The sequence below is a fragment of the Lissotriton vulgaris genome, chromosome 9 (genome assembly GCF_964263255.1).
Source record: "Lissotriton vulgaris chromosome 9, aLisVul1.2, whole genome shotgun sequence".
Classification (NCBI taxonomy): Eukaryota; Metazoa; Chordata; class Amphibia; order Caudata; family Salamandridae; genus Lissotriton; species Lissotriton vulgaris.
Window position 1 is genome coordinate 1,076,468,683 of NC_141697.1, and position 17,187 is coordinate 1,076,485,869.

Sequence of the window (17,187 nt, forward strand, 5' to 3'; positions counted from 1 at the left end):
GTACCAATAACCTGGCATCTAGGGATACAAGGTTGCTCTATCTGATGCATATGCCTGTACTGGATCAGTTATTTTCTGTAACTTAGTATGAGTACCTGTGAGAATTAATTACTCATGAAATGTGGCATGATACTAGTATTGGATGATAATGATTCCAGCCTGTGGTAGAGCAGGCCTGCCAGCCCTGATACAGTTCATCTCACTCTGCTCTTATAGCTGCAGAGATAATTTCTGAGAAGTATTCGTTTCAAATAATATGAGTAAACATTATTGGCCCCTGCAGAGGGAATTAACCTCTGTTAGAAGCCCACTCTGCAATTATGAAAACGCTAACTGACAGGGAGGGCACCTATTGAAAGGAGGGGCAAATACGAGCTGTTAGCGCCCAACAGCCTGTGGAGTAGGGCTATGAGACTCTGACCCCACATGTGACCTATCTCAGGCCAAAAAAGCAAACCCACTATCTCAGTCTACTTGTTGTCTTCGCCAGTGAACCTAGAATTCATGTAAACATCTAAGTGACAGAGCTAATCTCATTAGTCCACACAGGGTGCCAGCAATACCTTAGTCTGGATAGTACAGAACAAGTTAGATTTGTTTACACGTAGAGCCATTTTCAGACTGCTATTAGTCCATATTTGGTGTTATATTCCATCCAGCAGTTATGATTTGCACCATGGGATACTGATGATTATTTTTGAATTATGAACTTGGTTCAACATGAATTAATGCGTTGCTAGAGTGAGGCTGCGCCGTTATCACCCAGCGCTAAACCCTAACCTTGAGTAGAAAGGCTTTTTAAACCAGAGATGAGCAGACATTATCTGTTCTGACAGAACATGATTTAATGTCGGTGTTAATTAAAAGCAGCCAGTGATACAGATTTTCTTCCACTGGGCAGGCATGCACGTGGGCCTGGGGGCCATGGTTAATCCATCAGCACTGTGCTTCCAGAAAGAGAACTCCTCAGGTACCTCACCGTGTGCAGTTCCTGTGATTTCTTGCAAATACAACGTGTGATCTGCAGTGCGTTACCTGAGGCAGCAGGTTTGAGCTACTGGAATGTGCAGTGACTTTAACGCAATGCCAGCATTCAGAGAGTCTGCAACGCGTCACCAACAGAACGGTGCCATTGGATATGCCGCCCACAGAAGGAAAAACAAACAAATGGTGTTCACAGTACTGCATACCACAGTCAGTGAAATGCCCAGCCGCCATGGGGCAACAGGTAGCTCAATGTAGAAACATCTGGATAAGAGAGCGGCCCACCTCTAACCTGGGGAGTCGGGTTCGAGTCTCGGCAGGGACGCACCCTGTGATTCTGGGCAAATCACTTAATCTCCCTGTGCCTCAAAAATGTATGTCTCAGTCTGCAACACAACTAGTGCGTATGTGAAGCGCTCTGTCTGATAAACTTTGGGTCGAGTTCGCGCTATATAAATCTCCCCCCCCCCAAAAAAAAAAACCCTCAATACTTGTCAACCTCTAGTGCTATTAAAAAGAAAGGATACATTTGAATCGATAAACATAATGATCAATGTGTTGTTTGGCAACTTAAGCTTATTATAGTGTCATTTTGCACTGCGGAACTCTCCTTTTCCTGACCTGCAGAGGGGGCGGGGTTGGCGCGAGCTGTTCAGTGACAGCACATCTAATTAAACCTCTAATTAAACCTCCAGCATTGCTCCTCACTAGTCTGCACCCGCGCCTGGCCGGGGGCTGCCCCCAGTGTGTTTACCTACGGCACATACCCTTCATAGTGCACGTGCCGGGCATTCTCTCGCTCGCCCTAAATTCACACACTACCGCGGTTGCTTCCTGCTCAGACCGTGCATGGAAACAAACCTTTGCAATCAGGTTACATGGCAGAGATGCAATGCAAATGTCAAAACGAATCCCCTCCAAACACGGCCACGGCCGGTGAACTGTACAAAATGCGCAGATTCGGCGCGGCCCCTCCCATGTTTTCCATGGCAATAGAAATCACTGGCTGCCTTACGGGGATGCAAAGCCGCACTAGGCAAATAGTTAAACAGCTACGGTCCGATTGCACATTTATCTTATGGTGACATGTTTTTATTGACCTCGTGTCCGCGCTGCCTGCAGAGCCTGGAGGGAGGGTCCTGGATGGGTACTGTACCTGGGCAGTGCGCCAGGAGGTAAAGTTGTGATCGACACCGTTTGCCTGTTAGCCTGTTGGGAATCTGGAAGAAGGCTGTCGAAAATCTAAGATGGTAAAAAAAGGGCCAGTTACAGACCCCCCTCACTGGAGAAATAACCAGCGAGCGATGAGGGGGTTCTTTCCCTGCGCACTTGCCTGAGTTCTGTTTATGCCACGGGTTTAATTAAACCCCATCCGCCTTTTGCAAATATTCATGCGCGGGGAGTGCCCAGGGGTCACGGATGGAATGTCCACTCTCGGAGGCAGATCGGGTTTCTAGTGCCCGGCTGCACACACACACACACATCATAACAGGAGGCTTGCGCAAAGGCACCTGCTTACCTGACTTGACCAACATGGCTCGGTGCGCCCCCGCGGCTCCAGCCGGCACCCTCACCTGATCCCACAGCCGGTGAGACATGGCGAGGCAGGCTCCCGGGGCTCGATGTCCGATCCCGCCGCCGGCTCCTGCAGTACCTAGCCCACTCTGCAAGTGAGCATGACTTTTGGCAGCCTCCGCGAAGCTCTCTCACTCGTGCCGAGATCTTTTCAGCTGAGAGAGAATGCGTGTCACGTGACTGCGCGGGCTGTTCAGCAGCTCCTGCCCTTCCCTCCCCTCCTGACAGGCACGCTCTGATCTGCCACAGCCAGTCCTTGAGGCTGTTGTGATGGCACCTTGTGCTTTTGTGTGCATGTTCTTCTTCACACCTAATGCTGCACTGATCTGCTGCACTGTCCTGCTGCACTGGATGTGGCAGCCATGATCACAGAGTGAAGTGAGACAGACATGCTTTTGGTCTTTGGTATTTTTGACTCTCCATAAGACCAATATATGAGCTTGTTTTTTTTTTTTTTTTTTTTTACACATTAATGTATAAGTAGGCTGAGCATTCACCATTTTGAACATGTATTTTTCAGATACCTCAAGTCTCACTCATTGTGAGTGAGAGTCACACATTGTGCGGTTAGGTTGAGCTCTCACTCATAGAAGGTTAAATGTCACACCTGGTGAGGTCCAGCTCCTTATCTCTGAATGTGACTCAGTTTAGAGCTCAAAAATGCATCCAACCACAGGCGGTGGCCTCATAAAGACCACTTAAGTTAATGAGGGTAGTGCTGCTGCACTCCTGTTGTAAGAGGTGTGGCTTCGGTAATGAGGTTTTGGCTTTGTCAGTTCTTGTCTTGCCATTGATGTTAACAGTGCCAAAACATGACTTACCTTGATATTATGAAATATGCTAATTAGCTCTCACTCCTAGGAGTTTTTAAAACTTGAGAGTCCTTAATTTGTTTTGCAGCATAAACAAAGTGCTCTGTTCTTCTAGGGCATGGGTACTCACAAATATTTTCTTGGGGCCAACATTTTTGGTCTGAGATGTGACCGAGGGCCACAATAATGCCAGCGAGTACCAGTCGGCGGCGGGCTAGGGTGAGACTGGCGAAAGGTGGGCCTAGTGGAAGGGAGTCATGTATATCTAGTGGCTGAATTGCACAATGTGTAACCAGAAAACCTGGGATTAATCTCGGCTTCTGCACTTTAGCGAATTGTGTGATCCTAGGCAATTGTTTTATTTCACTTTCCCTAATTTTTCTTCATGATCACATATAAGAGAATCTTGAAATGCATAACTTCAGGAAGTGTACTGTACACAACCTTCTCCTGTGTTTGATTTGACAAACTATAATGTTGTTCATGTGTAACAGGAACCCAATGAATGCACATAACAACTGACTTGCCTCTTTTTAGTTCACTATTGGCATTGTTGTCAGCGTGCGCGAAAACATGCATATTTCTAAATGAATATTTGAAAACTATCACTTTTAAATTATTATTCTCAATGCACTAATATAATATTATGTACTAAGATGAAATGTTCCTGCGTGTTAATTAAATAGACATTTGCTCCAAGATGTCTTTATAAATGAAGGTGTTTTTTAAGTTAAGTGGTGCAGGACTCCATAGTTACTTCCTTTAACACCAATTAACCATTAAAAAAGATCTTTTATTGTAGGGATGAGTCCAATAAGCAGCAGTCCAGTGCTTCTGTTGACCAGGGGGCTGCATTTAAAGGTCCGGAGGACCACATGCGCCCCCTGCCCCCCTACCCCCCTACCCCCCCGGCCGTACTTTGGGTATATATGTTCTAGGGAAAACTGAAGACAGAGAGACAGTAAAATAATGAACCAAACTCTTGCAAAATCACAAGGTGAGCCAGCCAACGTGTGCATTTCAGCCTAATAATTAGTGACAAGGACAGCGTCCACATAAAAACAGTATTTAACAGGTCCTGGCTAACTTAGAGCGTGAGCTTGGAGTAGCACCTGGTGTCTTCATGTTGTTACTTGCACTCCCTGAAGACTCCTTTGCAACTCACACATGATTTATGTCTTCTGATGACAAGTTTATATGCCTAAAGCTTTTGTTATTTTTAGTAAATGGTGGTTTTTAAGAGGATAGGCGCTACAGGGAGATCTCACTCTGGCAGCACCGAGAGCTGGTTGCTTTTGAGGGATCAGCGCTAGAAGGAGAACTCCCGCTGGCAGCAGAGTGAGCTGGTTGCTTTCAAAGAACAGGAGCTAGAGTGAGAACTCATTTTGGCACCACAGAGAGCTGGTTGGTTTTGAGAGGATCGGCGCTAGAGGGGGAACTCACTTTGACAGCAAAGAGAGCTGCTTGCTTTTGAGGGATCAGCGCTAGAGGTAGAACTCCCACTGGCAGCACAGTGAGCTGGTTGCTTTTGAGAAGATAGGTGCTAGAGGAAGAACTCACTCTGGCAGCTCAGTGAGCTGGTTGCTTTCAGAGGACAGGAGCTAGAGGTAGAACTCACTCTGGAAGTACAGTGAGATGGTTGCTTTTGAAGGATCGGCACTAAAGGGAGAACTCACTTTGGCAGCACAGTGAGCAGGTTGCTTTTGAGAAGATAGGCGCTAGAGAAAGAACTTACTCTGGCAGCACAGAGAGCTAGTTGCTTTTGAGAAGATAGGCGCTAGAGAAAGAACTTACTCTGGCAGCACAGAGAGCTAGTTGCTTTTGAGAGGAAAGGCGCTAGAGAAAGAACTTACTCTGGCAGAACAGAGAGCTAGTTGCTTTTGAGAGGAAAGGCACCGGAGGGAGAACCCACTCTGGCAGCACAGAGGGGTGGTTGCTTTTGAGAGGACAGGCAACGGAGGGAGAACCCTCTTTGGCAGCACAATGAGCTGATTGCTTTTGAGAGGATAGGTGCGAAAGGGATAACTTACTTCTGGCAGCACAGAGAGCTTGCTGCTTTTGAGAAGATAAAAAACAGGTAGAACTCACTCTGGCAGCACAGAAAGCGGGTTGCTTTTGAGAGGATAGGTGCTAGAGGGAGAACTCACTATGGCAGCACAGTGAGATGGTTGCTTTTGAGGGGGCAGGTAATAGAGGGAATCTCAATCTGGCAGCACAGAGGGCTGGTTGGTTTTCAGAGGACAGGCGCTAGAGGGAGAACGCACTCTGGCAGCACAGAGGGCTGGTTGCTTTTGAGAGTATAGGTGCCAGAGGGAGAATTCACTCTGGCAGCACAAAGAGATGGTTGCTTTTGAAAGGATATGTGCTAGAGGGAGAACTCACTCTGGAAGCACAGTGAACTTGTTGCTTTTGAGAGGATAGGCGCACAGGGAGAACTCACTCTGGCACCACAGTGAGATGGTTGCTTTTCAGAGAACAGGCGCTAGAGAGAGAATTCACTCTGGCAGCACAGAGAGATGGTTGCTTTTGAGAGTATAGGAGCTGGAGGGAGAACTCACTCTGGCACCACAGTGAGCTGGTTGCTTTTGAGGGGGCAGGTGATAGAGGGAGAACTCACTATGGCAGCACAGAGAGATGGTTGCTTTTGAGAGGATAGGTGCTGGAGGGAGAACTCACTCTGGAAGCACAGTGTAATAGGTAGTAGTACTTTATTGTGCATGGTTATTTAAAACCTTTACAATATAAATCAGGATTCAGCCAAACTTAAATCAAATTTTAGCTCACTCTGGAAGCACAGTGAACTGGTTGCTTTTGAGAGGATAGGCGCACAGGAGGAACTCCCTCTGGCAGCACAGAGAGATGGTTGCTTTTGAAAGGATATGTGCTAGAGAGAGAACTCACTCTGGAAGCACAGTGAGATGGTTGCTTTTCAGAGAACAGGCGCTAGAGGGAGAATTCACTCTGGCAGCACAGAGAGATGGTTGCTTTTGAGAGGATAGGTGCGGAAGGGATAACTCACTCTGGCAGCACAGAGAGTTTGCTGCTTTTGAGAAGATAAAAACACAGGTAGAACTCACTCTGGTAGCACAGAAAGCGGGTTGCTTTTGAGAGGATAGGTGCTAGAGGGAGAACTCACTATGGCAGCACAGTGAGATGGTTGCTTTTGAGAGGATAGGCGCACAGGGAGAACTCACTCTGGCAGCACAGTGAGATGGTTGCTTTTCAGAGAACAGGCGCTAGAGGGAGAACTCACTCTGGCACCACAATGAGCTGATTGCTTTTGAGAGGATAGGTGCCAGAGGGAGAACTCACTCAGATGGTTGCTTTTGAGAGGATAGGCACAGGAGGGAGAACTCACTCTGGTAGCCCAGCGAGATGGTTGCTTTTGAAAGGATAAGTGCTAGAGGGAGAACTCACTCTGGGAGCACAGTGAACTGGTTGCTTTTGAGAGGATAGGCAATAGAGGGAGAACTCACTCTGGCAGCACAGTGAACTGGTTGCTTTTCAGAGAACAGAGGCTAGAGGGAGAACTCAGTCTGGCAGCACAGAGGGCTGGTTGCTTTTGAGAGGATAGGCAATAGAGGGAGAACTCACTCTGGCAGCACAGTGAACTGGTTGCTTTTCAGAGAACAGGGGCTAGAGGGAGAACTCACTCTGGCAGCACAGAGAGCTGGTTGCTTTTGATAGGATAGGTGGTAGAGGGAGACCTCACTCTGGCAGCACAGACAGCTGGTTGCTTTTGAGAGGATAGGTGCTAGAGAGATAACTCACTCTGGTAGCAGAGAGAGATGGTTTCTTTTGAGAGGATAGATGTTCGAGGGAGAAGTCACTCTGGCAGCAGAGAGGGCTGGTTGCTTTTGAAAGGATAGGCGCTAGAGGGAGTACTTACTCTGGAAGCACAATGATAAAATAAAAATATAAATCTTCTCATCTGTGATCAGTGAAGGATCACAAAATAGTTGCATGGGGGGCCTGTAGACCCCAGTAAGAATGTGAAATGTGTTCCGCGGTGCATCAATGAACAGCAAAGTTGGTGCCATGTCAATTCTTGGGATATCATCAGCGGAGGAGGGTATTTAAAGACATAGGATACCATTCTGATTTGGGAAGATATGATGCATCTTATAGGTAATACAGAAGAAAATATGAATGGGCACCAACTTTCTCTTCCTTGTCACAGTCTGTACACTATGCACTGCTTCTGTTCCTGGAGACCCCCACCGAGCTGTCTAGGTGGAGCTGAAAGAGAAATAACACCCACTGTAAGAATAAAACAAATATTTTACTCCTCCATTGATATATAAGCACCCATCTTAGGTGGCCTATAAAAGACAACGCCCCCACTACCAGTCCTATTTTGTCAATATATCATCAAACATCGTAATGAAAGTGCAGACCAAAGATGACCCAGAGAGAGGAGGAGCAGTGTGACACTGGGCCTGATTCACAGAACTAACTTAAGACAAAATCCTATACTTACTACGATTTTGGTATTCACAGAAGGCACTTACTCATTTTGTCATTCACAGAAGGCACTTACTCATTTTGGTATTCACAGAAGGAGCTTCCTCATTGATGAGTAAGTGCCTTCTGTGAATACCAACATGAGTAAGTGCCTTCTGTGAATACGAAAATGGTAGTAAGTTTAGGATTTTGCCTTAAGTTAGTTATGTGAATCAGGCCCACTGTTTAGAGGAAAAATGACTAGGTGTTTTGGAGGGTATACCGTCAGGGCATTCAAACACGCAAAATGTGATGGAAGGAATGCTTGCAATTTGTCTAACTACTGGCAAATGTTCAGTGTAGCATTCCAACCCATTGGTCATTTGCTCACCATGCCACCTCAGCTTGGATCCAGACATATGCAAATCAGCCTTGATTCTGCTCCTTATGGGAACAGTCCAAACAAAACTGCCAGGCCTGGTCCACACCGAACCAGAACACAAGCAACCTAGGACAGGTTTCGCCCTGATAGGGGTTGATCAGACAGGTATAGCTTGGGCATTGCCACAGTATACATTTTCCCCACCACACTGCTTTTAGCATGAAAACAAAGCAAACAGCTAGCTTTATGATTGAATAAAGGATTCAATTGCAACACACAGTGTATGATACAGAAACCTACTGGTTTAATGACAAGAAATGTAAAAAATAACAGACAGACCAAAAGAAATTCAGCAGGGCACAAAATGCATAACTCCTATGAAAGTAGCCTGAAATCTTTGGGGTGGAGGGGAAGCAGGGATTTCAATGCTGCTGTAGACTTTAGAGCGTACACATTTTATAATCTTAAACAGAATCAGGGAAACTACCCCTCCTTGCACAGAAGTAAAATTCACAAAAAGACTACCCGATATGGAAACAGTACTAGCGTGCTCTAAATAGATGGGAGCTGTCTGGCAAACATTCAGAAAGTGAGCCTGTTTCTCCTCTGGAGTGGAGGAGCAGCCTCTTGCTACCTTTTGAAGAATAAAAAGACTGTGAAGATGGAAGCCAAGCACATCTTCAGAGCTGTATATCTGGACAATACTGAACTGAGGGAGGTGTGCAGAACAACACCTAAAGTAGTCCCGTAAATCAAACTACAGTGATGGCATCCTGAAGGTTAATATTGGCTTCAAGGAGGTTCAAGGGGATTCAGGACAATTATTTTTAATGGAGCTAGTACCGATAGAAGATCTCAGAAATTGAAGAAAGGGGTATCAACAAATTGGTGTGAACAAGGAACATTTTCTTTTAAAGGCAACCCACCAAAAGTGGAAAGGCCCACCAGTCGTTCCATGAGGGCCAACTGCACTGTCCAAACAAAGTGCACAAGGCTATGGAGGCAAAGGAAATTGGTACAGTTGCAGAGAATCTCAGGAAGCATTTGGAATTGAACATTTACACGTAAACCTAAATTAGAATTGGAAAGAGACCTCTTCCACCTTGAACCTGGTGTCTAAGCAGCAATCCCAAAGTGTTTGTAGACTTTAAAAATGATGAAATTTAATTTTACGAAACTTTTTCTTCAATAAAATGTAACCTCTGGAGGATACAAGTTGCCAAACCTATCCTTCAAATCCAGAATCCTCAAAGACTTAATTTAACAGATTTTTGCCACTAGAAGCTTTTTTGGCTTGATCTCTGGGCAGTGGTCCAGCAAGTGCATTTGAACTGTTGGACCCTTTCTTAGTTACAAGATCTACCTTCCTATACTGAACATTTCTGACCTCCAGAAATGTTTGTAAGTCTGAAGGTAAAACGTTTGACTGTGATAAACCATCAACTTTTACCTAGCTACCTAAATTATGTTTAGGTCCTGGTTAGCAAGTTTTTCATTTCTGTATTGTTCTAAATGGAATAGTATTCGTTTTTGCTGGAACTTTTCATCCCTACAAATAGCTTTCTTCAATTCTTGGCATTTTTCTCATTACATTTATTTTATCTAACTTGGTTGGAAAATCTTAAGTCCTTTTTTTCTTAATTGTGTTGCTTTGCTTTTTTTGTAGGAGAACCACCTGTATATGTCTGAAGAAAGCCTTGCTGCTTAAGCCAAGGTACAAAGGGGGAGCCAGAGATTCCTCACTCGAAGCCAGTTTACCTTTAGGAAGTTAAATCATATGGTGACACCAGGGAAAGGGTTGGAGTTTGGAGAGGTTAGATTCCCACTCCACTGCAAGCAAAAACAGGGCAGGACTATTCCCACGCTAACACCTTCGAAAGCAGGAAAAATGTTGGACTCCAGAGGGGCTAGATGTATTCCCACACCCTCAACAAAAGCAGGGTAAAGTGTTAGGCTTTGGGGGGGTTAGTTGTACTATTCCCAATGCGATGTTAGCAACAGTAGGGAAAGTGCTGGACTTTGGAGGGGTTACATTTACTATTCACACTCCAATCTATGCAGCAGTCTGAAAAGTCATGGACTTTGGGGGGGCTACATTTACTATTTCCGCCACAACGTACTCAAAATCAAGGAAATAATTGAACTTTGGAAGGGTCAGGTTTGCTCTTGACTCTAATCTAAGCAACCAGTCTATGAAAGTGTTACATTATCTATTCCCACTCTAATCTAAGTAACAGTAGGGAAAGTGTTAGGCTTTGAACAAGTTAGATTTACTATTCCCACTCCAATCTAAGCACCAATAGGTAAAGCGTTTGATTCTAGAAAGGTTAGATTTACTACTCCCACTCTAGCATGAGCAGAGTGCATTGCACTTAGGAAGGGTTACATATACCATTCCAACTCCTAATCATTTTTAACAAACACATTTAAATACTTAACAACATAAAATGATTAAAAAAAATCAAAATAAAATACATAGACTATATAAATGAAGACAATTAAATGTAAAAAAATATTTAACACATAAAAAGAAAATATAAACATTTAAAATAACTACACTTCCCTTCCGCCTACCCAAAACCAAACACAAATTCCACTCCAAAATTATAAAATACATAATTAATAAAACTATAATAATGTTAAAATAATATTTACGTGAAACAAACACAATTAAAATCAATAATAAATATAAAACACATTTTATAATTGTTATTAATAATTAAAATGCAACATATAATCTGGTATATGATTTATATTTTCATAATTAATTATCAATTAATTATTTAATTAACATAAACAATAAATTAAAAAAAATACATTTTCCCAGAGAGTAAGTGACAGGCTGAAGCTCAGAAAAAGCTGTTAAGCCTGATAATTTCTATATCAACAATTTGGATTTAACATACAATATTTATCTAAATGCTATTTTTATATTATCAGTTGTATTATTGTCATTCAGGTTCCTGTAACCTACCTGTTTCTGAAGACTGAGGCTTCCTACTGGACAGCAAGTGCATTTCTTTGTTTGTCACCATCCCTTACCCAAATTTTCCTCTGAGGTCAATCTTGGTCTGTGTCCTATTCAGGTTGAGTAGAGTTTATGGAAAGTTGGATAAGGTTGCATTCCAAGGCTGATTCTCTGGGCATCGCATGGCAGCCAAATAACATCATTTGACTCAATTTGCGCAGTAAGAGACAGTAGAAGGGTAGGCCCTGCTTTTGTGCAACCAATTTTGAAGTATTCAGTCTACTCCACCCATAAATGATTTAGACGGCTTGGCTGTAGTAATCAAACCTTTTGCTAGCAGACTAGTCCTTAAAGATCAAGCTCATTGGTACTCTTTACTGGGCTTTTGAATGAAGCGCAAGATGTATTCAGGAAATGCTAAAAATCAACTTGGACACCTATTCAATATTTTGCTTTGGTAAACTTGTGTAGCTACAAAAAGTGATTTTGGGTGGGAATACAAGAAAGCCTGGATTTATGATAGTTAACTTCATGTAATTCTCCCTAGGCCTTCTTAAAAAGAACGGTGCCCATCACATCTCCTAAATTGGTGCCCATCACATCTTCTGAATGGTCTGCTGTGAAATAGGAATGATGGAAAACTGAATGACATAGTCATGGATACCTCTGAGCTCTCCAATCAAGACTGAGGTTTCAGCCTCATTCTCTTTGTTGCTGTGGTCTATGGCGATGCAGCTACTGCCAAGTCTGTGAGCCACACACCAGATCTGTGGCCAGTTTTGTCTACATCATTACGCAATGATTTCCCTTAACAGAGTCAAACAGCATAGAAAGAAATGACTGAGAAGAGGCTTGCAGCCGGAATGGTGCAGACTGGAGGCCTCAATAGATAAGCGGGATAGGGCCTTCAGAATCATTGGAAGCCATAGGCTTTCCTGTGGACAGAGTTGTGAAAGAGGCACGCCAGAAGCTCAGATGAGTTGGGATGGGCCACATGGCTATCATCTCAATAGAATGGACACTACTCATTCCAGAGCACTGAATTCATACTCGCCACATTATGCTGTTCACCTTGAACAGGCTAATAAATTGTGGATTTTCAAAGCATAAATGGAAGGGTACTAATGAATCATTCATCTAAAATTGTCTAGGTAAAAGATGCAACAGTTTTCCTCTGCTAAGTGGTGTGCTTCTGCTTTTGGGCACTGGTGGTCCGATTAATGCAAAGCTCAAGTTGGCGCTGGTGTACGTCCTGTACACCGAGTCAATAAATGGGTTAGAGATTCAGGGAATTGTAGAACTACAAGTCAATACCCTTGTCCATGAGCACTATTCCTGCCTGATGGTGGTAGTAAGAGTTCCTACTTGTTGGCTCATAATCGTGGAAGTTCTAAGCATTGAAGGAGTAAGATCAGAGGTTTCTAATGTGACCGGCATAAAAATCCACCATTGTGGCCACTGCTATTACATCTCAGAGGACTTAGCTTCTCCTAGGTAAACTAGTACCTCTATATGGTTGCTTAAGTAAGAATGGGGAGGAGTGATCAGAAACAAGTTCAACTTTACCTCTAATCCCAAGGAGCCCACAACTGCAACTGATAATTAGCACATATCACAGTGGGGAACATGAATCAAATTCAGCAATCATGAAGAGGTTGGGTGTGTAATCTCTCCCGTTAGATACCAAAACAGTGTATCTGGAACCAACTGCACAATTGACTTCCTTTTGCACTGTATTGACCTCATGAAAGAACGGCTCAACAAACACATTTCTCTCATAAATATGGTGGAGCACCACATTTCAGACACTAAGGACAATTTTTCAGGTACAAAGGAAAAACAATTGAAAACGGAAAACGGCTTGCAACTTATTCAATATGAAGTTATTGAAGTCAGATCTCATAGGGCCAATATCTGCATTGTTGGGGTTCCAGAGTTGACCGATACAGAATGGATGGAAACTTTAGCAGAGAAAATGCTTATTGACCTCTGTAATGAGTCGAACTTGTCTCACAACTTTGTGGTGAAGCGCCCATCGTTCTCAGGTGCCAGACTCTGTCCCAGGCACTCCAGTAATACTTATCATAGCAATACTGTTGAACAACAGAGACTGGCATACTGTACAGAACCTTGCATGCACAAAGAGGGAATTGTCCTATTCAGATGCTTCACCTTATATCTTGACTTCACCCAATTTGTGCAGGTAGCCAGGAGAGCCTTTCCATCAGTCAAGAACAAAGTTCAGCAAATGAGCATCCCATATGTATGTTGCATACTGCAAAGTTAATGTTTTGGTTTTGGCAGGATGAGGTTTACATATTTGGAGACTGGATCCAACCTCTGTCATCTGGAGAGGAGTGGAAATCAATTTCACTTGACTCTAGAGTAGATATGTCTAGTGAGTTGTTCAAGCTTCAATGAGCAGCTATGAAGGAGGGTTGGTGTTGATGTTTCAACCTTATTTATTACATGTCTGCTGTACTAGAAATGTCAGTGAATGTTTACATTCTAGTAGTAAATTCATAATAAATCCTCCAGAACAGATCTCTGGTTGATGGTGAAAGATGTGTTAAACCGAGTGAAAGGGGCACAATATATTGCCAGAATGTACTCTCGACTTGTCCTTGTTGTATTGACTGTGAAACTTTCTGCTTAGTCTTTATTAAGTTGACACTGGAGATGCCTGTCTGGTGCTTTGCTAGATGTGGTAGTCCGGTATAAACACAGGATTGTCCCATGCCATGGGATGAAAAGTTTTTTATGATGGTTATTTGAGAAATATGTATTGATACTAATGCAAGGGTTCTGAGATGTGTCCTTATACATCAACTTGAGGAACGATATGAGTGCACTCAGGAGGCATCTGTTATGGATGAGTTACTCTCCAGAATAATAGAAAGCAAGGATTTGTTGGAAAGAGTGAAGTACTTTCCAGAATATGTATGAATATCTCGGCACAAAATACCGGTCTCCAATTGTGACCAGTAATTTTGCAACCATCAAAGATTTTTAAGAACCGGCCTCTTACTAGGCCAGTTCTTAAAAATCCAAATTGTACTGGGTTGTAATCTGACCAACTTCATGAATATTAATGTGGTAGGTTGCAAATTGTGACTCACTATGGTTGGAGGCCATCACAAGGATGGTGGTATGCTGGGCTCAGCAGACCACCATGTCTGATTTGTCTGTGATTACATTTCAATAAAGCAAACATTAATTTCTGTGCAACCCATTAGGAGTCGGTAAAAAATGTCTGATTCCTCAAAAGATATTAGTACATAAGAAGCATTTTAACAGTTGCAAATGCCGAATTAGAGCGTTTGCAACCTTTAAAATGGTTAGTACATTTGGCCCCAAGTTTATAGGTAAATTTGACACTGGTAAGGTTTATAGAGTGGGCAAGAGTTTGTGAAGGCCACTGACCAGATTGTTCTGCCAGCCACGGACATCCAGAGACACAGTGTATTATGATACAAGTGAAAGAAGGAAGATTTATGATGTGGAAGGCGTACTAGATGAACTAGATGCCTAAATGCATCGTAGTACACTGCTATTGTACAAGAAATTCACAAATATCTTCAAAGGGCTACTGCAATGTGGCTTGAAAATGCACAATGTGAGCAACTAGGCCCATCAATAATCATAGTCAAAATAAAGGTGCTGTCAGCAGTATGTATCGTAGACGGGCCCAAGGTAGTGATGGTGACGGACTGCCTATATAATTCTACAACAAATGTATACACATCATTGCTCGACATCTTTAAAAAATGCACATAGAAGAAGTGCCCTTAAACTCACTTAGGCCCTCTTTACCGGAGTCTACCTTTACCAATCTCTGAAAACCTGACAGGTCGCTAGTTCTGTGTGATTCATACAAGTCATTGTCCCTCATTAACATGGATAGCATCATTCTTGCAAAAGCCTTTTTCACCTGATCAGTATCCTTTATGACTGATGCAGGTCTACCAGACTAATAGGGACTTGTGCCAGGCAGATATATCCTTGAAAATATCAGATCATGCAAATCAGTGGACCCCTTTTCTGCTCTTGCTTGCTGGCAATATTGTGCTAGTGAAGAAATTAATCCTGCCTAAATTACAATATCTGTTTCAAAATATTCGAATCCCACTTTCTCTGAAAAGTTTCAGCTATCTAACATGACTCAAGATAAAATTGGCCAGGGCGGGTACGCAGCATCATATTATATGGCAGATGCTAATGTTACCATACAGAGCAGGAAGCTTTACAGCTCTTCAAGCTATATCATCTTGTGTCTTAGGCACAGTTCCCCACATCCACACTTGACAGAGGGAAAAGATGTAGTGCTGTTTCTTCCTCCTTAAAATTGTGCTATAGCTCCCATTTAACAGATTACCAGTTGAAATAAATTCAGTAGCACAAATCTACTGGGCATGGAGCTAACTGGCTAAAATAATGGGATGGAATGAACTGTATACTCTGCTTCTTTCCCTTTTTAATCACCCCTCTGTCCTCCTGATTGAGGCTCTGTGGGCGATAGGCCTGCATGATGGACTGGAATTGAGTGTACTTGGAGATATCTTTCAGGAGAATATGTCTGTTTACTCTGCACACATTTACAATGCAGTACATTACCCCACATTTTTTTACTCCGCAAAAACGTTTACAACGCAGGGCTGTACAACGCTTTCCATGACAACGCATAATCCATTACAATGCAATTTACTATTATAACTCCATTGGGCATTGTAATGGGAATGTGTTGTAATAGTTTATGGTGTAAAGCCCTGCGCATGTCAGATTGGCCAGCTATCTAGCGAAAGCCAGCCCTACATGTGCACTGTAGACCCAGCAATTCAAGGGCTGTGAAACAGGCTGGGGATTGCTGGCACAGGCCTCCAGCCTCAAAATGAGTGCTGGGTTATCCTGCTCCAACCAATCCTGGAGCTGCTTTCATTCTGGAAACAGCATAAGAGCAGCTCCAGGATTGGTTGGATTCATGTTCCACAAGCAGGAAGGATGTTCTTCCCTTTTCCTCTTGTGGACACCAGGATCCTGCCAAGGAGAGACACACTGGACTGTACGGAGGCCAGCAAGTGCAACATACAAGGCAAGTATTTTGTGCACCGGGCCTCACCATATTTTACTGTGTCCAGCCACGACTGATAGTGAGTATAGCTATGAAGTCAATGCTGGTGTGAAACTGGGATGCACGATGTCAGTGTTACTCTTCAACATGGTCATCATCTGGGTGATGTCACACAAAACAGAGGACCAAAGGAGAAGCATCATATGGATCTTATTCTCTACACTAGAGGACATTGAGCTAACCTTGCTTTCTCACACACACTAGCATGTGCAGGAAAATACATCTCTCCCCCACATCAATGAACAGCAAGTGGACCTGAAGATCAACACGAAGAAATCAGAAGTCATGCCACTCAACATCCCAAACCCTTTCCCACTCATAGTGGATGAATAGGACCTAATCAAGACTGAAATGTTCACCTACCTAGGCTGTACAATCAGTCATGATGGAGGGCAGGCAGTGAAATCAATAGCAGACTGAACGAGGTTAGCAATGCATTCAGGATGCTGAACAATGCGTGGAGGCCATTCAGTACAGTACCAAGGCCAAGCTGAGGCTTAGAGATGCATTCTGTTCACACTCTTGTATGTTTCACAATGCTGGCGGCTGACAAAAAGCAACATCACCAAGCTGTCAGGATTCCACATCAGTAACCTGAGAATAATAATAAAAATGTTCTGGCCACGAACCATCTCCAACCAGGAACTGCTCACCAGATGCAAGTAAGAAAACATGGATACCATCATTATGAGAAAAAGAGAGATGGACAGTGCACATCATCAGAAGAGAACAAGATTCTATCACAAGAAAATCTCTCCACCGGCCCACAGAAGTGAAGGCGAACTGTAAAAACAGAAATGAAGACCCTGATCTATAGCTGGGGCAACATGCAGAAAGTTTCCCAAGACAGACAGCGGTGGAGGTTCATTGTCGTTGCCGTACATGCCAGTTGGCA

At 43.5% G+C, this 17,187-nt stretch overlaps 1 protein-coding gene across 2 annotated transcripts in view; it reads right to left on the minus strand.

The window, feature by feature from the left end:
- Nucleotides 1–17,187, minus strand: part of FAM107A (family with sequence similarity 107 member A) — an 850,316-nt gene that overhangs the window by 292,082 nt on the left and 541,047 nt on the right. Inside the window, exon 1 of one of the 2 annotated variants that reach the window (XM_086939064.1) lies at nucleotides 2,504–2,711. The exons of the other annotated variant lie outside the window; for it this stretch is intronic. Within the exon in view, the coding sequence (XP_086795190.1) occupies nucleotides 2,504–2,582 (79 nt within the window). The 5' untranslated portion in view covers nucleotides 2,583–2,711. Of the gene's footprint in view, nucleotides 1–2,503; nucleotides 2,712–17,187 lie in introns of those variants that run through there. 2 annotated transcript variants of the gene reach the window in all.